This window comes from Chelon labrosus (genome assembly GCF_963514085.1).
Source record: "Chelon labrosus genome assembly, chromosome: 10".
Lineage (NCBI taxonomy): Eukaryota > Metazoa > Chordata > Actinopteri > Mugiliformes > Mugilidae > Chelon > Chelon labrosus.
Window position 1 is genome coordinate 25,725,482 of NC_140360.1, and position 16,461 is coordinate 25,741,942.

Genomic DNA, 16,461 nt, shown 5'->3' on the forward strand with positions numbered 1-16,461 from the left:
TGTACTTTTCCTAATAACTCTTCCAGAGGGATGTTTACTGTAGTATATAGTAAAAATCTGGACAAAGTGACCAAATAAATGTAATGGGTTAAAAAGTACAATATCAGTCTAAAATCATATTACCAGCCAATGCATTCAAACCATCACATGTAATACTGTATACACAGTATATAAATCTACCAATAGCTGCAGTTATTCATGTGAGAGGATTTTTTTATTTATGGTATTTTGGTGTGTTGAGTGTTTTCTGGGTAACACACATGTATGGGTATAGCTTTACATAATGTTTTACTTTCTAATCTTGACACGCAGTATATAAATGTTGAAATCGAAAAGATGTAAAGAAGTGAGGCCGTTTGCTCTGCAGGATAGATCTTTGTTTATTGATGGAAGTAATATGAAAAGAAGATAAGAGAGGATATAGATTGGAAAGTTAACCACAGATATAAGATTTGATTAGTGTATTTATCTTCCAGCACAGATGACATCGAGGCTTGACATTATGCTGGAAGGGACATGATGGGTAGAAATGTGTGATCATCACGTCTGAAATGTCAGGTTATGAAGAGTAGATTTAGGCTCTTCTGGTACAAATGAAGGCTGACCTTCCCGAACACTTGTAATTGTTGATAAAGCGTCCTGTAATGAGAGGTTGAACAACAAAAAAAGCCAAGTCAGGAGTATAAGCATCAGGTAAAAAGGCACCTGTTAACGGCAGGTATCACATGGATGGTGGAAAAACTGTTTATATTTTACGCCTATGATTTAGTAATCCATGCTCCAAGTTCTAAACTCATGGTTTGCTTATGTAACATTAATAGTTCCATTTTTAGCTTTGGCAGTTCATTCCATCTATAGTTATGGTTAGAAAATTTGGTTACACAAATTATTTGTCATCCCGATCCCATTTTGTTTACAGTGATACTTTTTATACTTCCAAGTATCTTCTCAATAATAATAAAAAAAAAATACAATCCAAGAGACAACATATAATTCATTTGTACCTTTATAGTTCATCGTCATACAGCCCTTGCGTCCTCGCCTATTGTAAAGCTTCCTGGACCGCAGTTTGGACCGCAGTCTGAAGGTAAACCTTGAACTTTTACTCCGCAGCCAATAACCATTCTGAAAGAATAGTTTCAAAAGTCAAGTTATTTTTTCCTAACAACAGAGGCAGAGCCTGAACATCTGCATTGTTTGTGTCTTCTCTACACATATATCTTCTGCTCTGTCTCACAAATCAAATCTTGATCTCAGTGATACTACTGGAGTTCTGCAGTTTGGTACACCTACCAGTCTCTCAAAAAGGGCTAAATATCTTTATTGAAACCACAAAATAGCAGGATACAAGTTCTTTGATGAAACACTCACCCTTTGGCCTCCAAGCCAAACTGGTCTGATTGAGTGTGTCTTGGTGTAAACAAGCCGTCTGAGGAAGTAGTAGTCGTTTTTGTTAAGGACTGAGGCCAGGCTTCCTCTTTGGTTAGTGCAGTAACGCTGAGGATTAAGAGGAGGGAAGGGTTTAAATCAAAGAACATAAGAAACATGAGAATTCAGAGACTTCCTAAAAACACTACAACAACATTTCTATCCTGTGTCAACCAGAAAAGCCAGCATACAAGTGTTTGAAATGTCTTGAAAAAGCTTCATAGTTGAAATTGTGTAAATATTAATGTTGGAAAATCTTAAGATATCCACATTCAAGGCTTTTCCTCTAAATTATTAAAATGGCATCAAACAATTTAGAGATACATAAACACAGTATAGCAATTGTTGTATCCTAACATACCGCTGCCTGAGCCCAGCTGCACTTGTTCCTAAAGACCCGGAAACAGCGTCCCCCATACACACTCCAACCACTAGGGCAACTCCTCCTGCAGTCATCTGCAAACCATTTGTAAACATAGAAACAATAATGCAACAAAGCTGCAAAATACATATTATTTTTTACTGTCAGTGCAAGCATGCTCTTTATATGTGGATACATAATTTATGTACACTAAAACACCAAACTTATTAATCCAAAGCTCTTGAACAGGTGGCAGTAGTAAAAAAGGCAGCCCGGAAGATTTACTAATATCTGTGATGTTAGCAAGAGCTACAAACCATGGTACAAAGCTGGCCTCTGCTATAGCATGCTTTTCATTTGTTCTACAGTTTATTCATTCTCCATGATCATGTCATTGTGAAAATACTCATGTATTGAAATGGTCAGGTAAGACTGAAAAATGAGAAGAGTGTCTTCTGTGTGCCAATCAATGGCCAGACCGGCCGCTGGCTTGGTGTGTCACGGTCCTCATTAACACCACAGCAGAGAAAAAAAGTTTGAAAACCTTCACGCTGTGCCAGCTGCTCTGATTTAAACAGTCATCTCCATAAATGTCAGAAGCACCAACCTGCCTGTGGATGTAAAGAACAATGGATGAGAAACAATTTCCATTATTTATTGACTGGTTGACAGCATTCTTACACATATCAAATCTGAAAAATATATAGTTCTGTCAAAAGACTAATGAGGTCTTCAATTATAATTGTTAGAAATGTCATATAGTTATTTTATTTAGAGAAAACTCTTTTAAAAGATTTCCTAACATTACTTACGTCTGCTCCAATCCACAGTCCACCGAGCAAACAGAGGAGCACAATGAACTGAAGTCCCGATGCCATCTGTGTGAAAACAAATCAGACACGTTTATTCACTGTTGTCAAATAACAGAAGAAAGAAACTACACTTTGAATTCAAATTAGAGTTCCCCTGTAAATGGACACAGGAATGAGCTGATACATGTTTTAATTCTGGGATGAGTAATTGCAGTCCTGTTTCTACATTTACCACTGCCAAATACAACTGTATAGCAAACTAAGGTCTTTTAAGTATAGCTGGCATTAAATGAAAAGAGTCAAGAATTCAAACATTACCTTGTTTTGCTGATCAGACGAGGTTGCAGAAGCAGTAGCTGATGGTAGGTGTCTTCTAAGAGGGGACGCGGCCTTTTTATACGTTTTCTAAATGCTTTGTGTTGTTTCTGTATGTCATCCTATGACCTCAAGACATTAGTTAATTGTTGTCATAAATATTGAGTTACATGCAGCCACAGCCTTATGCAAATGTTCCTTAAAAAACAAGGGTGTTAACTGGGAAACAATTTAACACACACGTGAGGTTGTTTAAAGTTATGAAATGTGACATTCAGCTGCACTGATGTCGATGATGTTGAAACACAGTTGAAAACCAAATTTACTCAGCTCTGGAGGGTTTGGGAGTACATCCCAGGTTCTTCCTTTAATCGTTCCTCACATGATCTGGAAATCTGAGATGATGGATCACAGACTATGGATCACAAGTCTTTCATGAGAGTTTATTATTGGTTTGGACCAGTATTTGAGAGCCACCCGTCAATAGCCAACCAGGCTGGTTTAATCCCACATAGTTTAGTTAGGTATTGATCTGCTAAACCTAGCAAAAAGCCATCGTACCTAATACCTAATGTGCTCCTTTAAAACATCATGTGGCGGAATCAACCATTTAAGACTGTATAAACAGACTGACTGCACACATGTACTGTAATAACATTTGTTGTATTAATATTTATGTTGCTATTTGCTAACTGTCAATTATCTCCCCTTTCATGGAAGTGAATTCTTAATTGTTTAACTTGGAAGTTCCAACTTGGCAAGTAATTAAGTCTCTTCTCAGGAGACAAGCTGCAGTCTATTTCTAGTGAAAGGACCATTTGTCATGGTTCTGTTTTGAAGATTTCCTGTGAAACTGTTCTTTGAGTTTCCTGTTTTTATTTTGTAAAGTTCTCCCTTGGTGTTTCTGGTGTAATTTCCTTTGTTTCTCCCTCTTATTGTTTCATTGGTTTCTCCTTGTGTGCTCCGTCCTCATTAGTTTCACCCTTTGCCTTTGTTCCCTGTCTCGTAGTCCTTCTTGTGCTTTTGTATGTTGCTTCTGTTCTCCGCTATCTTTCCCGTCTTGTGTTACCTCTGTTCTGTCCTGCAAGTTTACCCCTGTGTTTTTATGTGTTCCTTAGTTTCACCTTGGTTTTAGTTCTTACCTGTTTTTTGTATTTGAGTTCTTGGTTTACCCTGCCTCATATGCCTTCAGTTTCCTGTTTTCATTAAAACCATTTTGTTTAGTACTCCTGCCTTACCGTTGCGTTCTGCGTTTGGGTCCTACCTCTCCTGAAGCCGTGGCACCATTTCAAAACAGAAAACACGTCTTGATATTTTTCTGGCTTGTCGTCATCTGCTGTTCTGCAGAATCATGCATACATTTGCTTGGCAGTTAGTGAGAAAACATATTCTCTTAAAGAGTATTTGTTTCGAATGACGGAGAGCGCTTTGAGGGTGCAGTTTGTAGTACTATTGAATTGTATTGTGTTGTACCAACATGTTTCTGTTATTTTGACAACCACATTTTAGAGGGACACTCTAAATAACGGAAAAACCTTAATTCAGATCAGTCTGACAGTACTATAAATTACATTCTGCAAAATAATCAAACAGTTGAATTACCATCTGCCTTGATTTAGTGCAGTACTGTTATTTTAGATTGCATTGGTTTTCACTAGTGTACCTAATAAAGTGGCAGGTGAGTGCATACTGCATGTATATAGAACTGCCTGCCACAAATATTGTCCTGTTATTCAGTGTACCTGTCATGTGTTCCCACACTGGAGAACTTAGGTGACATGAAAGCAGTAAAATCATACATACCCTGCAATAGGGGTTGTACCGACTAGTTGACTTTACTGCTGTGCCGATCACATGACAGTAACAACACGGACTCCTCGGAGAAGACAGGTGAGGAGCCCAGTGGGTCATTGCAGCAAACTAGCAAGAGATCATCATGTTTGTGGAAATACTTCATTTTAAGATGAAGCCCATGCTAGCCAATTTACTTCACCAATCGCCGTGTGATAACAGAAAGAATGGGACTGCACATCAACAATTTTTTGGTGAATTTCATTGTCAGTTATTAGACCTTTAGCCACTATACACGGAAAAGGCTTCAGGGACATACTGCAGTGGTTGTGAAGCTTGTTTTTTGTCCTTGATGTCAGTGAATGCACCATGCGGGAGATGGAAGTTGTGGTTGAGCTGAGAGCTCATTGTTGGAAAACATTACTTTCTACTGTGTTTTTATGTGTGACGTCATCATCTAGTTGACTTTAGTCAACTTTAAAAAATTCAAAGTTGTTCAACACCTACACTGTAATAGTTAATATCAACAACCATTATTGTAATAACAAATAATTAATTCTTACTGCAATACGTATTGTTTATTTTAATAGCCTAGATAAATAGGCCAAAGAACAGCATGTTGTATAGTCTCTCAAATCACAAACCATTACTACTGTTTGTACTACTGTGGAGTGTATGATCAGCACGATGACAACGGTACTAACAGTGGAACACATTAAGTCTCTCACAGAAAGTGCACCTGTGAAACTGGATTTTTAATAAATGTATAAGCAGATAATGAGAGACTGAGTAGCAGCCCAAATGTCAGCAATGAAAGGGAATGTGTTGGATATTTTTATTTTTGAATCACTGAATGTGTCATGAAGCTACACTCTGCTATACTAATCAATTGGATGAACAGTTGAAAAGATGCTGTCACTTCTCACCTATTTAAATTGTTATTTTATACATTTTGTTGATATGTTTGATACTGTTAAGAAACAATCACTTGCTCTGTTATTGTCCCCTTTATTAATTTAATTTACTGTATATTGTTCCCAGACTATTTTAAAGCCCTACTCTTGGGCCCAGACATGTCTTTGTTATTTTAATGCTCACCAAAACATATTCAAATTATATTAAGAATATTGAATTAAAATGCAAGCCTCTCTTTAATTCAAGAGCTAACTGTATGTTTTAGGTCAGCGTTTGCAGTTGCAGGTTTTCACCAGGACATGGCGCTTTCTTCACAAAAACACATTCACACAATGAATGCGAGTCAGTATCAGTACAACAGGCCACTGTCTTGTATTGTCTTGTATTTTCTCAGATTCCGATTCTGTAATTTCTGGAACTTCAATGAAGTTTGATACGATGAAAAAGATAAATGTTTGTACATACACAGTTGTCCGTGCCACAGCTGTTCCTCTTTGATTGTCTTAAATATTGTCAAATCTTCAAAATGACCATGCATAAACCCTGTGGTGAAATCGCAGAATGGGATACTTAGGCTGTGGGGTGACAACAAAGATTTTCTTTTTGAGAAAATCTCTAATTGTTTGCCTATTTAGTGTGGACAAAATGTTCAGTGAAATGCTAATGATATGTTTGGGCTCTTTTAGTTTTAGTTTTACCTGGTCTCAACTACAGCCACTTAGCTCTTTTCTGTCTTCATGTCAGACAAACTGGAGAAGCAGTAGCTCAAACATACACTTCATACATGGATGGACATTGACACTTTTTATTTTATCATAGCTATTTATCAGGATGTCATATGTACATTATTATGTACAATTATGTGCTAAATGACTGAATACGGGCTTAAATTTAAGAGGATTCACATTGAAACTGGCAGATAGGCGTCAACATTTAAAACCATTTTTATATACAGTTTCCTGGTTTCTTGGGCCCAAATGCTATTGAAAGAAGTAACTCTGTTGGGGTTTTGGGGTTCATTAATACTTTGGATTTTCCTGGTGACTGCACAGTTGCAGACCATTCTAAAAGTCAACTTATATATTTCTTGTGCTTCAGGTAGTATACCACTACTGTCTACAGGACCTGCAAATACAATTTAAACACTACTTAAAATTTTATTTGGAGTAATAATAAATAAATTTTGTTGCAAGCAATTTTTGTCTGTGTACTGTTAGAGAATAATTTATCTTCCCTATTGTTGGGGTTAGTTATCTGCCCTATTTTCTCTTTGAGGAACATGCCAAGGCCATGGTCTCTTTTGGCGTCTTCAATCTCACTGTCTGGCTGTCTACAGGCACAGCTGTAGAGTTAGATGATAACGTCCTCCGTTCCTGGAAGACAATTTGTGTTTCCTAGTTGGTGTGAATGCTTATCTTCATGTTTATGTACAATAGCCAATTGTATATTAACACATCTCCCCTTTGCTGCCTCGGCCCACCTTTCTAGTATAAGAATCTGAGCTTTACTGTTTGACCCTTAGAACTGAGGTGGACTCGTGCACTTATGTTGTGATGACGAATCTTCTGTTCTCCTCGATCGAGCCTAAATAAATCCTTCAAGCATAAGACATACAGGACTCTGGTACTTCTTCTTCTTCATCGGCATCACCATAAATTCCTCCCTAACATGTACTACATGAAAAGTAGTCTTGACCTCATAATCAACAAGAAGAGTATAACACACCCTCTTTTTTTGTTTATGGTAGCATCCTACTGAAGACCAGGGCCCGTATTCCTAAAGGCTGAGGGTCGTACACTGAGGGTGAGGGTCGTACACCTGCGATGTTGAAGGGACTGTTGGATGAAAAAATGGATGAAGTGCAAAAATGACCAGCATGGTAAATGAATGTCAGCAAATAAATAGAACTATCAGCATGTGAATACTGTGCAAGTGGTCCTGGGTTTTCACACATTTTGTAGGATAATTTTAAAGTATAACTTACTATTTATTTTCATTTTATGTAAAGTATTATTTATTATTCCACAGTCTCCACAGAGATTAGATTCTCTGATTAAGTCTATTGATTGGACGCTCCATTGAATGCCCAATCACCAAAAGTTTATCTAGCTTTTAGGATCAACCAATCACACCTTTTGAAATGATGACTCATACCTAGCAATGGGGTCAATCACACGTCTCACTAAGATAAGAGTTTCTGTCCATTCCTTGCTCAGAGTTCTCTGTAAATGTTCTGGAATCACTCCTAAACTAAGACTCCTAGCTAGGAATTTTAAGACTAAGTTAGGAGCTCTCTGAGAGGATTATCAGAATCTTTAGGAATACGGGCCCAGGTCCCTTTGAAATTGTGAAGACTGCCGAGCAAAGGTGGCGCTAGACTTTTTCGTTGTCTGTCAATTTGACTGAAATCCTGTCATAATCTATTTAAACCTGTCACTTTAATTTTTTAAAATGATAATAATGACATATTCAATAGCATTTAATGTTCATTAAATGTTCATTAACTTTAAGCACTTTAAGCACGTATTGACCTTAAATGGTTAAAAACAAAAAAATAAAAAAAAGTTTGGGCTGCCGACACGTCTTATCCGCACTCGGAAAGGGACTGCTAGTGCTAACAGCTCTTAGACAGTATCGTACAGTTGAAATGCCTCAGTGGTATGCAAATTCCATTTTGGTAGCCGTTAGCCGCATAGACATAGACATATATACATATATATTGTATATATGTCTATGGTTAGTCGCATGGTTAGCCTAGCTCTAACGTGTGCATCAGTATAATCGGTGTACTAGGAAATCGTGCACTGACATAAATTCTGCGATGTTTGGAATACAAACTGAAATTACAGACAAGAGCCAATTATTAAGGTCAATGGCACCAAGTGGTCAGTGGTGTGAATTGCAATCTGTCAAAATGACAGAAAATATTCGGTTAACGCGACCCCTGCTGCCAAGTTATTTATTACTAATGAATTATGATTTATTGTTTCTGTCTTTTATTTACCCATTTGTTCTGCTTTGTGTCGCAAATCAAATCTCAATCTGAGTGGGAACACCTGATAAAACAGATGGACTTCTAAAATTTGCTACAACTGTCAGTTTCTCATGAGGTGTGAATATGTTTTAAAAGAGCCTATCAAGTCAAGTCCTGACTATATATCCAACAAGAAAGCTTTCAGATTAATGTGAAAGACATTCTGCTTCACAAACCTACACTGGTAGCATTTTTAAACTAATCTGAACTAAATCCATCTGGTGTTTATTGTTCCAAACACAGAACAACAGCTACAACTCAATTGTATTTTTTTTGGATCTAGCTGTTACCATGCTGATAACATGTAGTCTGAGCTAGACAGCTTATATAGCTTAGTGTTCAATAACACTAAGCTATATAAAAGCATTAGAAATTATAATCTGATCAGACTGGTAAAAAAAAACAACACATAATCACAGGAAAATCAATAAGAATTTCTAATGATATGTTAGTGATCATACTGGTAAACACAGTTTACACTTAATTAAAATGAGAAATATGCATGTTTATGCAGCTGTGACTGACATTTTCTTGTTCTTTGTACAAATAATAACAATAGGTGTGGCATATGTTTGGGCACCCAACAAAAAAAATACAAAGACTCTTCTGTCTGTCAGAGAGGCCACAACTTTGGTCACCACGAAGACGTCTCTGTAGACGGTAGATAACATCTGTAGTTCAGATCAATAATGCTAAAAGAAACACATATATGGATCCCTGGTAAATTTGCTAGAATAGTTTATATGCTGTAACTCTTAGAGATCAGGCCAAATTTTTTGAACATGCTGGAATTTATCTTTACATATATTCTAAGGACTGCTTCAGATGTGTACAAACATTCATGACTCACAGATTATGCATTTTCTATTTCTCCGGCTATCAACATGAGGTTGGTATTTTAGCATTTTTTTTCCCCCTCAGGATCAAGAATGTAAATGGTACAGTCTGATAAAGTTTGATAGCAGCAGAGAATGTATTCTCTCCCTTCAGTGATTTGTTCCTTTGTTTGGATGGTAAACCTCATCACAAGTTTCAGGAATAAAGTTAATCTATTCTCATTGCTTTTGTGGTTTTAACTTTTAACATTCAAGCAAACAAAGTGAACAATACTGTAAAGTCCTGTCTACATAAACCCATCACTCTTAGTCACTAGGGGACTTTCCAGGCTCTCGTTGCCTCTCATGTATTTCCTCAATGTTTCCCGGTGAAACACGCAGCCATCCACGTCATGAAATAGAAAACGTGATTCATCAGACCAGCCCACCTTCTTCCATTGCTCCGTGGTCCCATTCTGATGCTCATGTGCCCATTGTTGGTGCTTTTGGCGGTGGACAAAGGTCAGCATGGGCTGGTCTGTGGCTATGCAGCTCCATACGCAACACACTGTGATGCACTGTGTATTCTGACATCTCTCTACCAGAACCAGAATTAACTTCTTCTTCAATCTGAGCTACTGTAGCTCATCTGTTGGATCAGACCACACGAGCCAGCCTTCCCTCCCCACATGCTTCAGTGAGTCTTGGCTGCCCATGACACTGTCGCCAGTTCACCACTGTTCCTTTTTTGGGCCACTTTTGATAGATACTGACCACTGCAGACCAGGAACACACCACAAGCGCTGTAGTTTTGGAGATGCTCTGACCCAGTCGTCTAGCCATCACAATTTGGCCCTTGTCAAACTCTCAGATCCTCACACTTGTCCATTTTTCCGACTTCTAACACATCAACTTTGAGGCTAAAATGTTTACTTACTGTCTATTATATGCCATCCACTAACAGGTACCGTGATGAAGAGATAATCAGTGTTATTCACTTCACCTGTTAGGTCATAATGTTATGCCTGATCATTTAAAAAGAAAATCTCATGATGTAACCATCAATGATTACACTTTTCCATCGGGATTCAATTAAAACTCCAAGCCCATTATCAGTATGGGGAAATTGGTGGTTGGATCAAAGGTTGTGGAAGATATTTCCATGTGGTAAATGTTAAGGAAACTCTGTGCTTGCATCATTTGTCAATGAACTGCAGGAATGGCGCCTCAAACCTGTTTTTTTTTTTTATTATTATTATTATTGAAAAGAGCGAAATTACAAGCAAACATGCAACACAAAAAAGTGAACAACCAGACAGACAACAAAATTAGATACAAACATGGCTACATGTCATTCATTATAAAGGGGCAAAAAACATATAATAAAGGGAAAGCCTCAAAATTTAGATTAGTTTCACTTTACCTGCCCACATCATATCACCAAAGGTTTCTTCCTGGAGTGTAAATGTAGGTGGATTGTTGAAACTACTTTGTTGTTCAGTGCTACCTACTACATGTAAGATAAGAGATTAAACTAAGATGATAAACGTGTTAAAAATTATGTCTGCTACACATCATCATTTTATCAGTGTCGATGTTGTCCAGTCTGTCAGTGTACATTAAGCAGGGTAACGTTTTTCCAATCCAACTAAAAAATAAGAGTCACACGTGTATGCAGCACATTGCTTTGAGGAGTGTACAGATTATGGATTCAGTTTTGGAACAATGAGCACACCTGAAAGAAAAATACCTTTTTGGAGAGAGGAGACTTGAATCGTTCATTTTATATTATTTGTCTTGCAAACAGCATTCCTGAACAGAGGGTCAGGCCCCACTGGCAATGATTAATGCACTTTGCAAACACATTTAACGTGTGCCGTAAATTCTTGTCTACTTCCTTTTGGTGAAGTGGGATCACTTTTTCCTTATCCTTTATCGGATTTGATAAGGGAGTTTACATTTTAACCCACTAGGCAGGATCCAATTGGGTCAGACCATAGTTTATTACATCCAGAGCAAATATTATTATTGAAACAAGAAAATAAATAGAGGTGTCCCTGATCCAACTACCATCAGTAATCCAGCTGACCTGCTATTGACACCATGCTCCACTCAAGACTGTGTGAGTATACAGGGGACTGATGACTGGAAGAAAAATAATTAGCATTTTATTGAAATGTAATTGTGATTGCACACGATTTCTTCTGTCTTGCTGCGGAGGCAGACTCTCTTTTTGAGTAGTTTATGTACACTGGTATTTGGTGAGCCGGCGGAAAGCAACTGCTACTGTCAACCTTAATCTTCCATAAATGTGTTTTGAAGTCTTCTTTATGACCAGTTCACTAGGAGTTGGTAGACTTAACAGCTCTTTGAGACAATGATCTTTGACTTGTGTTCTGTTTACCATGCTCAGCTTAAGCGTGTTGATATTTCCTAAATACTAAGTAAAGCTGAGGCTGATGAGAAGTTTTGTTGGTATTTAATTAGAAATTTTCCAAAATGTTGCCATTGCTAAATACAGCCTAAATGTTTGTACCAAATACATGGCAATCCATACAACAGAAAGAAAGAATGAAATCTTCTGAGTTACAATTGATTATCAGTCTTTGATATGGGATTTCTATTAAAGTAGAAGGAGTAGGGCTACCAATCAATACCTGTTTAAATAAAACTCATGCTAACACATGCTAATACATCTTACATGGGATTAGTGATGGATTAGCAATATCAGTGTATGCAAACACGTAAAATCACTTAGTGACATGACAAAACGTCAAGATGTACAAATATCTGATAAATAACAATCTATTACTTTTAAAGTGTTTTATTCACATTTAGACTACTTGTTAAAAAGACCAGTGACATTTAAATATGATTTCATTTCAATGTTTCAGCTTGCTTCACAAGGGTGAACTAAAACTGTTTCTTTTTCAGTGCTGGCCGTGACCTGTCTGCTGCTCATGGCAGCAGGTAAATACATGCAAGTTGATATAATATCACAGTTCATACATACTTTACACACTTTGAGTCAGACTTCCATATCTGTACTAGTGTCAATACAGATTATTTATATATATTTTTACTACACCTTAATATTTACTACTTATATTACCTTTCTTTTTTTCTATGCTTGTGACATGTAGCTGCTACAAGAGATGCTGCCAAACGAAATTCCGTTGTATTCTTGTACAATGACAATAATGCTTCTTCTTCTGTTTGTAGATGTTTCCACAGAAAGCGTTATCACCTGTGACAATGGCGAGAATGTCCAACGCCTATACTGTGGTATGACTCTACACCAAAGCTTTTTTTTTCACTTTCTGAGCAGCAGATTTACCTTTGAATTCTTACACAATGTGACTCAGACACTGCTGAGACATTATGGTGAGGGATATAGAATTAGAGTTTTAAGGGTGGAAATAAACCTACAGCAGGAAGAGGTGAAAAGTACATTTCAGTTCTAGTTCAAATCAACAAAAATTGTCTTGTGTATATGTACCTTCTTTTTACCTACATTCCATAGATTTTATTAGTTAAACTCACAACAAAGAGTAAGGTTTCACAGACATAAGTAGTAAGAGGAGTGCAGACACATCCTGCACCCATAAGAATCCAGCAAACATATTTCTAAGCTTTTACTTTTTTGTGGTTTGGGGCTTAGTTCATAATACAAGGACTCATTTATTAACATTTACCAAAGTTAACCCTGCCCCCAACCTTTTATGGCTTGAATTACTGATGTGATCATAACTGGTCGTCAGTGGTTATGTACTGTAAGACCTCCTCATTGCTCACTAGTCACATAGTCTTGTCACTCTTTTAAGAAATCTTACAGTATTTGTATGTTCAACACTGTGACATTCACCTGACAACTGACAGTCATTGTAGACATCACTGTTCATTACAGAAGAGCACACTTCTGAGCCAAACAGAATAAAGGCAGCCAAACACAGATTTCCAGCCTGCTGTTGTACTGCTCTACAGCATACATTACACAGTAATACTAAAATAATGTGATTATGTCTCTTGTTGTACTTCTTATTTGACTTTGTGTGCTGTGTGACAGACAACGGCGTTATTAGTGTGCAGTCAGCTCTGTACGGACGTGCAGACAGAGAGACCTGCAGTGAGGGCCGGCCTCCAGAGCAGCTCACCAACACAACGTGCTCTCAGCAGGGAACCGTGGACATCCTCAAGACAAGGTACACATCCAAAGAAATCAGGAAACATTTTATTCATTCGAAATGTGGCTGCCGCATCTCAAACTCGGGTAAACATCAATCAAGTGTCAGTGAGCCCTGAAAAAGACATTCCAAATGTGAGAGTTTCATGCTGCATTAATCTTGTGCATTAGACTAAAATTACAGGCAGTTTCCTTTAGATTATCTTTGGACTACTGAGAACCGGATCGTTTTTGTTTCTCTAACAAAACAAGCCTTCTCTGTTATGACCACATTCTAAGATACAATTTTTTTGTCAGGCTTAATCTGTATGGATCAAAGATACCTGGGAGTCCTTGTCCCTATCTTAAAGCAGGAGTGATATCTGATTTATCAAAACAGGACATTTTACGAGTCATTGACACCGTTATTGAACTTAAAACTCTGAACTTCATCTTCAGTGTACTGATACAACAGATGTGACGCACAGGCATGCTGCATCCACTTTAGTCGTAGTAGTTCTAGGCGGTCTCTTCAGTGACTGCCCCATGCTTTTAACCCTTGAAGACTGGTATTTATAACAGACGTGATCTGCTTCCAAAAAGCATTTAAAAAAATCTATATTTTTTGGATATACCATGACCTGGATGACTGAGAACCTTCACAGACCTACAGACATGGCCACTCGCCAACATAGCTAGATAAATCTAGATTTGATCTTGTATAGTCTTCATGTGTTTCCTGCAGCTGTGATGGCAAGAGTGTTTGTGAATTAAACACAAATGTGGTCCGCACTTCTGATCCCTGCTTTGGCACCTTCAAATACCTGGAGACCAACTACACGTGTTTCCCAGCAAGTCAGTAAGATGTCATTGTGATTATGTAAGACAAATATGTTTAAACATTTGGTTACATCAGTATCTAAAACAAACGAATGTAGGCCGTTAACCAGTAATACACCATATTTGTCTTGACCATAGACTGTATAAATACGGACAGTGGGACAGCTCCTCAAAAGTGAAGCCAAAACAAGTAGAGCTCCCCCTGGTGGCTGGCTGCAGTACAGGTCATAAGTTCCACCTGGGCCAATTTAAAACACGAACGTACACTTCAAATATTTTTTATATTTACTTTTAGGTAGTTAATATAATACTGATGCATATTCAGTTGTCCATTTTTCTGAGAAATTTCGTTTTAATTAGTTATTTGACGCTATAGAAACAGGATGTGACATCATGACCACTCCATGAGGCGTTACCGTAGGACCGTGACAATTGGAATAAATAAATAAATAAGTGGAGTGTATAATCCAACATTTCTTTGTGGCTAAACTCCATAGACAAAAGAGCTCCACCCTAGCCTGTGCTGTGCAGACTCTGACTCCAAACCAAACCAAAAAATAGCATCAGTTTGGCCAATGCAAGGAAGTGGGGACGCATTGTCCATATTTATACAGAGAACCAGGGATTATGCTATGTTAACTATTGGTTCAGTGTCGACATCTAGTTTCAGTTAACCCTTTTCAGAGGGGAGTAAACATGCCAGTAGAGAGCAAATGCATACTATTTGTTGTTGGCATTTAGCTGGACTAATCATCCACACTTTTTGTCCTGAAGATGAATGAACATTTCTGTGCTTTCTGTTGTGATCACTCTTTTAATATTGTGATGTTTAATCTGGTTTATTCTGCTTCAACAGTCCAACTTGTTATATGTGAGCACTCCCTGGCAGATTTATATTGTGGTAAGCTACTATTTTATAGGAATATTTATATTTTCTAGCATCTCTATGCTAATCTGTCAGTATTGTAACTTTAATTATCCAGTTCATATTTAATCAAGATTTTACATATTTATTTTTAGTGTGTTTATTTCACATGTCTATGTTTCTTTTTTATATGGATCTGCTTCTATTTTCTTCAATTATTTGAACTCTTTTTACTTGATGCTTTAATGTTATTATATTAGTCCTTCTGCAGAATTTCCATTTATTTTACATTTTGCTAGTTGCTCTCTTTAATTTTTGGTATTTTATGTGATGTGTTTTATTATCACAGTCAACTGTTTAACCTCCTATGTGTATCTCAATTACAGTTAATCACTTTATATTGAATTGCTGTTGTGTGAAAGGTGCTGTATGAATAAAGTTTGATTGGTAGGTTTATTTCTCCTAAATTTCTTGTCCTCTTTTTGTCCTCTTGTTGTCAGATGTTGGGCAGGTTATAAATGTGTACGGTGCTTATTTTGGACGCACTGACCTGACCACGTGCTCTTATAAACGTCCTGCCTCTCAGCTCCAGAATGTCTACTGCTCAAGTCCTGCTAGTAGAGTCGCTGAAAGGTACCATCATTCATTCGTCCTTTACATTGAGGATTAAAAAGAGAATAAACTCACATCAATCTGCCTCCACAGCTGTAATGGGAAAAACAGGTGTACTGTCAAAGCCATGACATCTGTATTAGGAGACCCCTGTGTGGGCACTTACAAATACCTGCAGGTGGCTTACGCTTGTCAATGTAAGTACCTCAGACTGTAGCACAGATGTAACGCAGTCCCCTCTTTTAGGTCCATAAATACCCGAATGATCTTTTATGAACATGTTTTCTGTTCTTTTGCAGATCCTGTGTGAACATACTGAAATTATCAAATGGATCAAAAGGGCATCTATCTGATCAGTCTGGTATTCGGCTCAGGAACACAACATTGTCAGATTTAATCAAGAAACAATGAAATGGATCAAATTTACACAGATAATTAAATAGTTTAAATAGAAAAAAAAACATTGTACCTCTGATAATGTTTTTCTGTTGCTCCTGTATTAGCTCAAAAC

The 16,461-nt window shown here is 37.4% G+C and overlaps 2 protein-coding genes across 4 annotated transcripts; one reads left to right on the plus strand and one right to left on the minus strand.

The window, feature by feature from the left end:
• Nucleotides 1-355: 355 nt before the first annotated feature.
• LOC311494389 (galactose-specific lectin nattectin-like) lies at nt 356-2,956 on the minus strand (the record flags this gene model as incomplete). Of its 3 annotated transcripts, none has more annotated exons than XM_084553415.1 (6): nt 356-639; nt 1,005-1,125; nt 1,372-1,497; nt 1,790-1,887; nt 2,601-2,667; nt 2,920-2,956. In XM_084553415.1, the coding sequence occupies 5 exons, from the start codon at nt 2,665-2,667 to the stop codon at nt 575-577; spliced, it is 477 nt and encodes a 158-aa protein (XP_084409541.1). In that variant the 3' UTR covers nt 356-574. The 3 variants fall into 3 exon arrangements, with proteins under 3 accessions (XP_084409541.1, XP_084409542.1, XP_084409543.1); XM_084553416.1 differs by having other exon boundaries at nt 1,790-1,884; nt 2,598-2,667; nt 2,920-2,941; XM_084553417.1 differs by lacking the exon at nt 2,920-2,956 and adding an exon at nt 2,334-2,396 and having other exon boundaries at nt 1,790-1,884; nt 2,602-2,667.
• Nucleotides 2,957-12,431: 9,475 nt separating this feature from the next.
• On the plus strand, nt 12,432-16,249 carry LOC311494165 (L-rhamnose-binding lectin SML-like; the record flags this gene model as incomplete). The annotated part of the gene is made up of 7 exons (XM_084553075.1): nt 12,432-12,441; nt 12,694-12,756; nt 13,538-13,673; nt 14,379-14,488; nt 15,330-15,374; nt 15,839-15,971; nt 16,044-16,249. 7 exons carry the CDS (start codon nt 12,432-12,434, stop codon nt 16,165-16,167), a joined length of 621 nt encoding a protein of 206 aa, XP_084409201.1. The 3' UTR covers nt 16,168-16,249.
• Between the last annotated feature and the right edge of the window lie 212 nt (nt 16,250-16,461).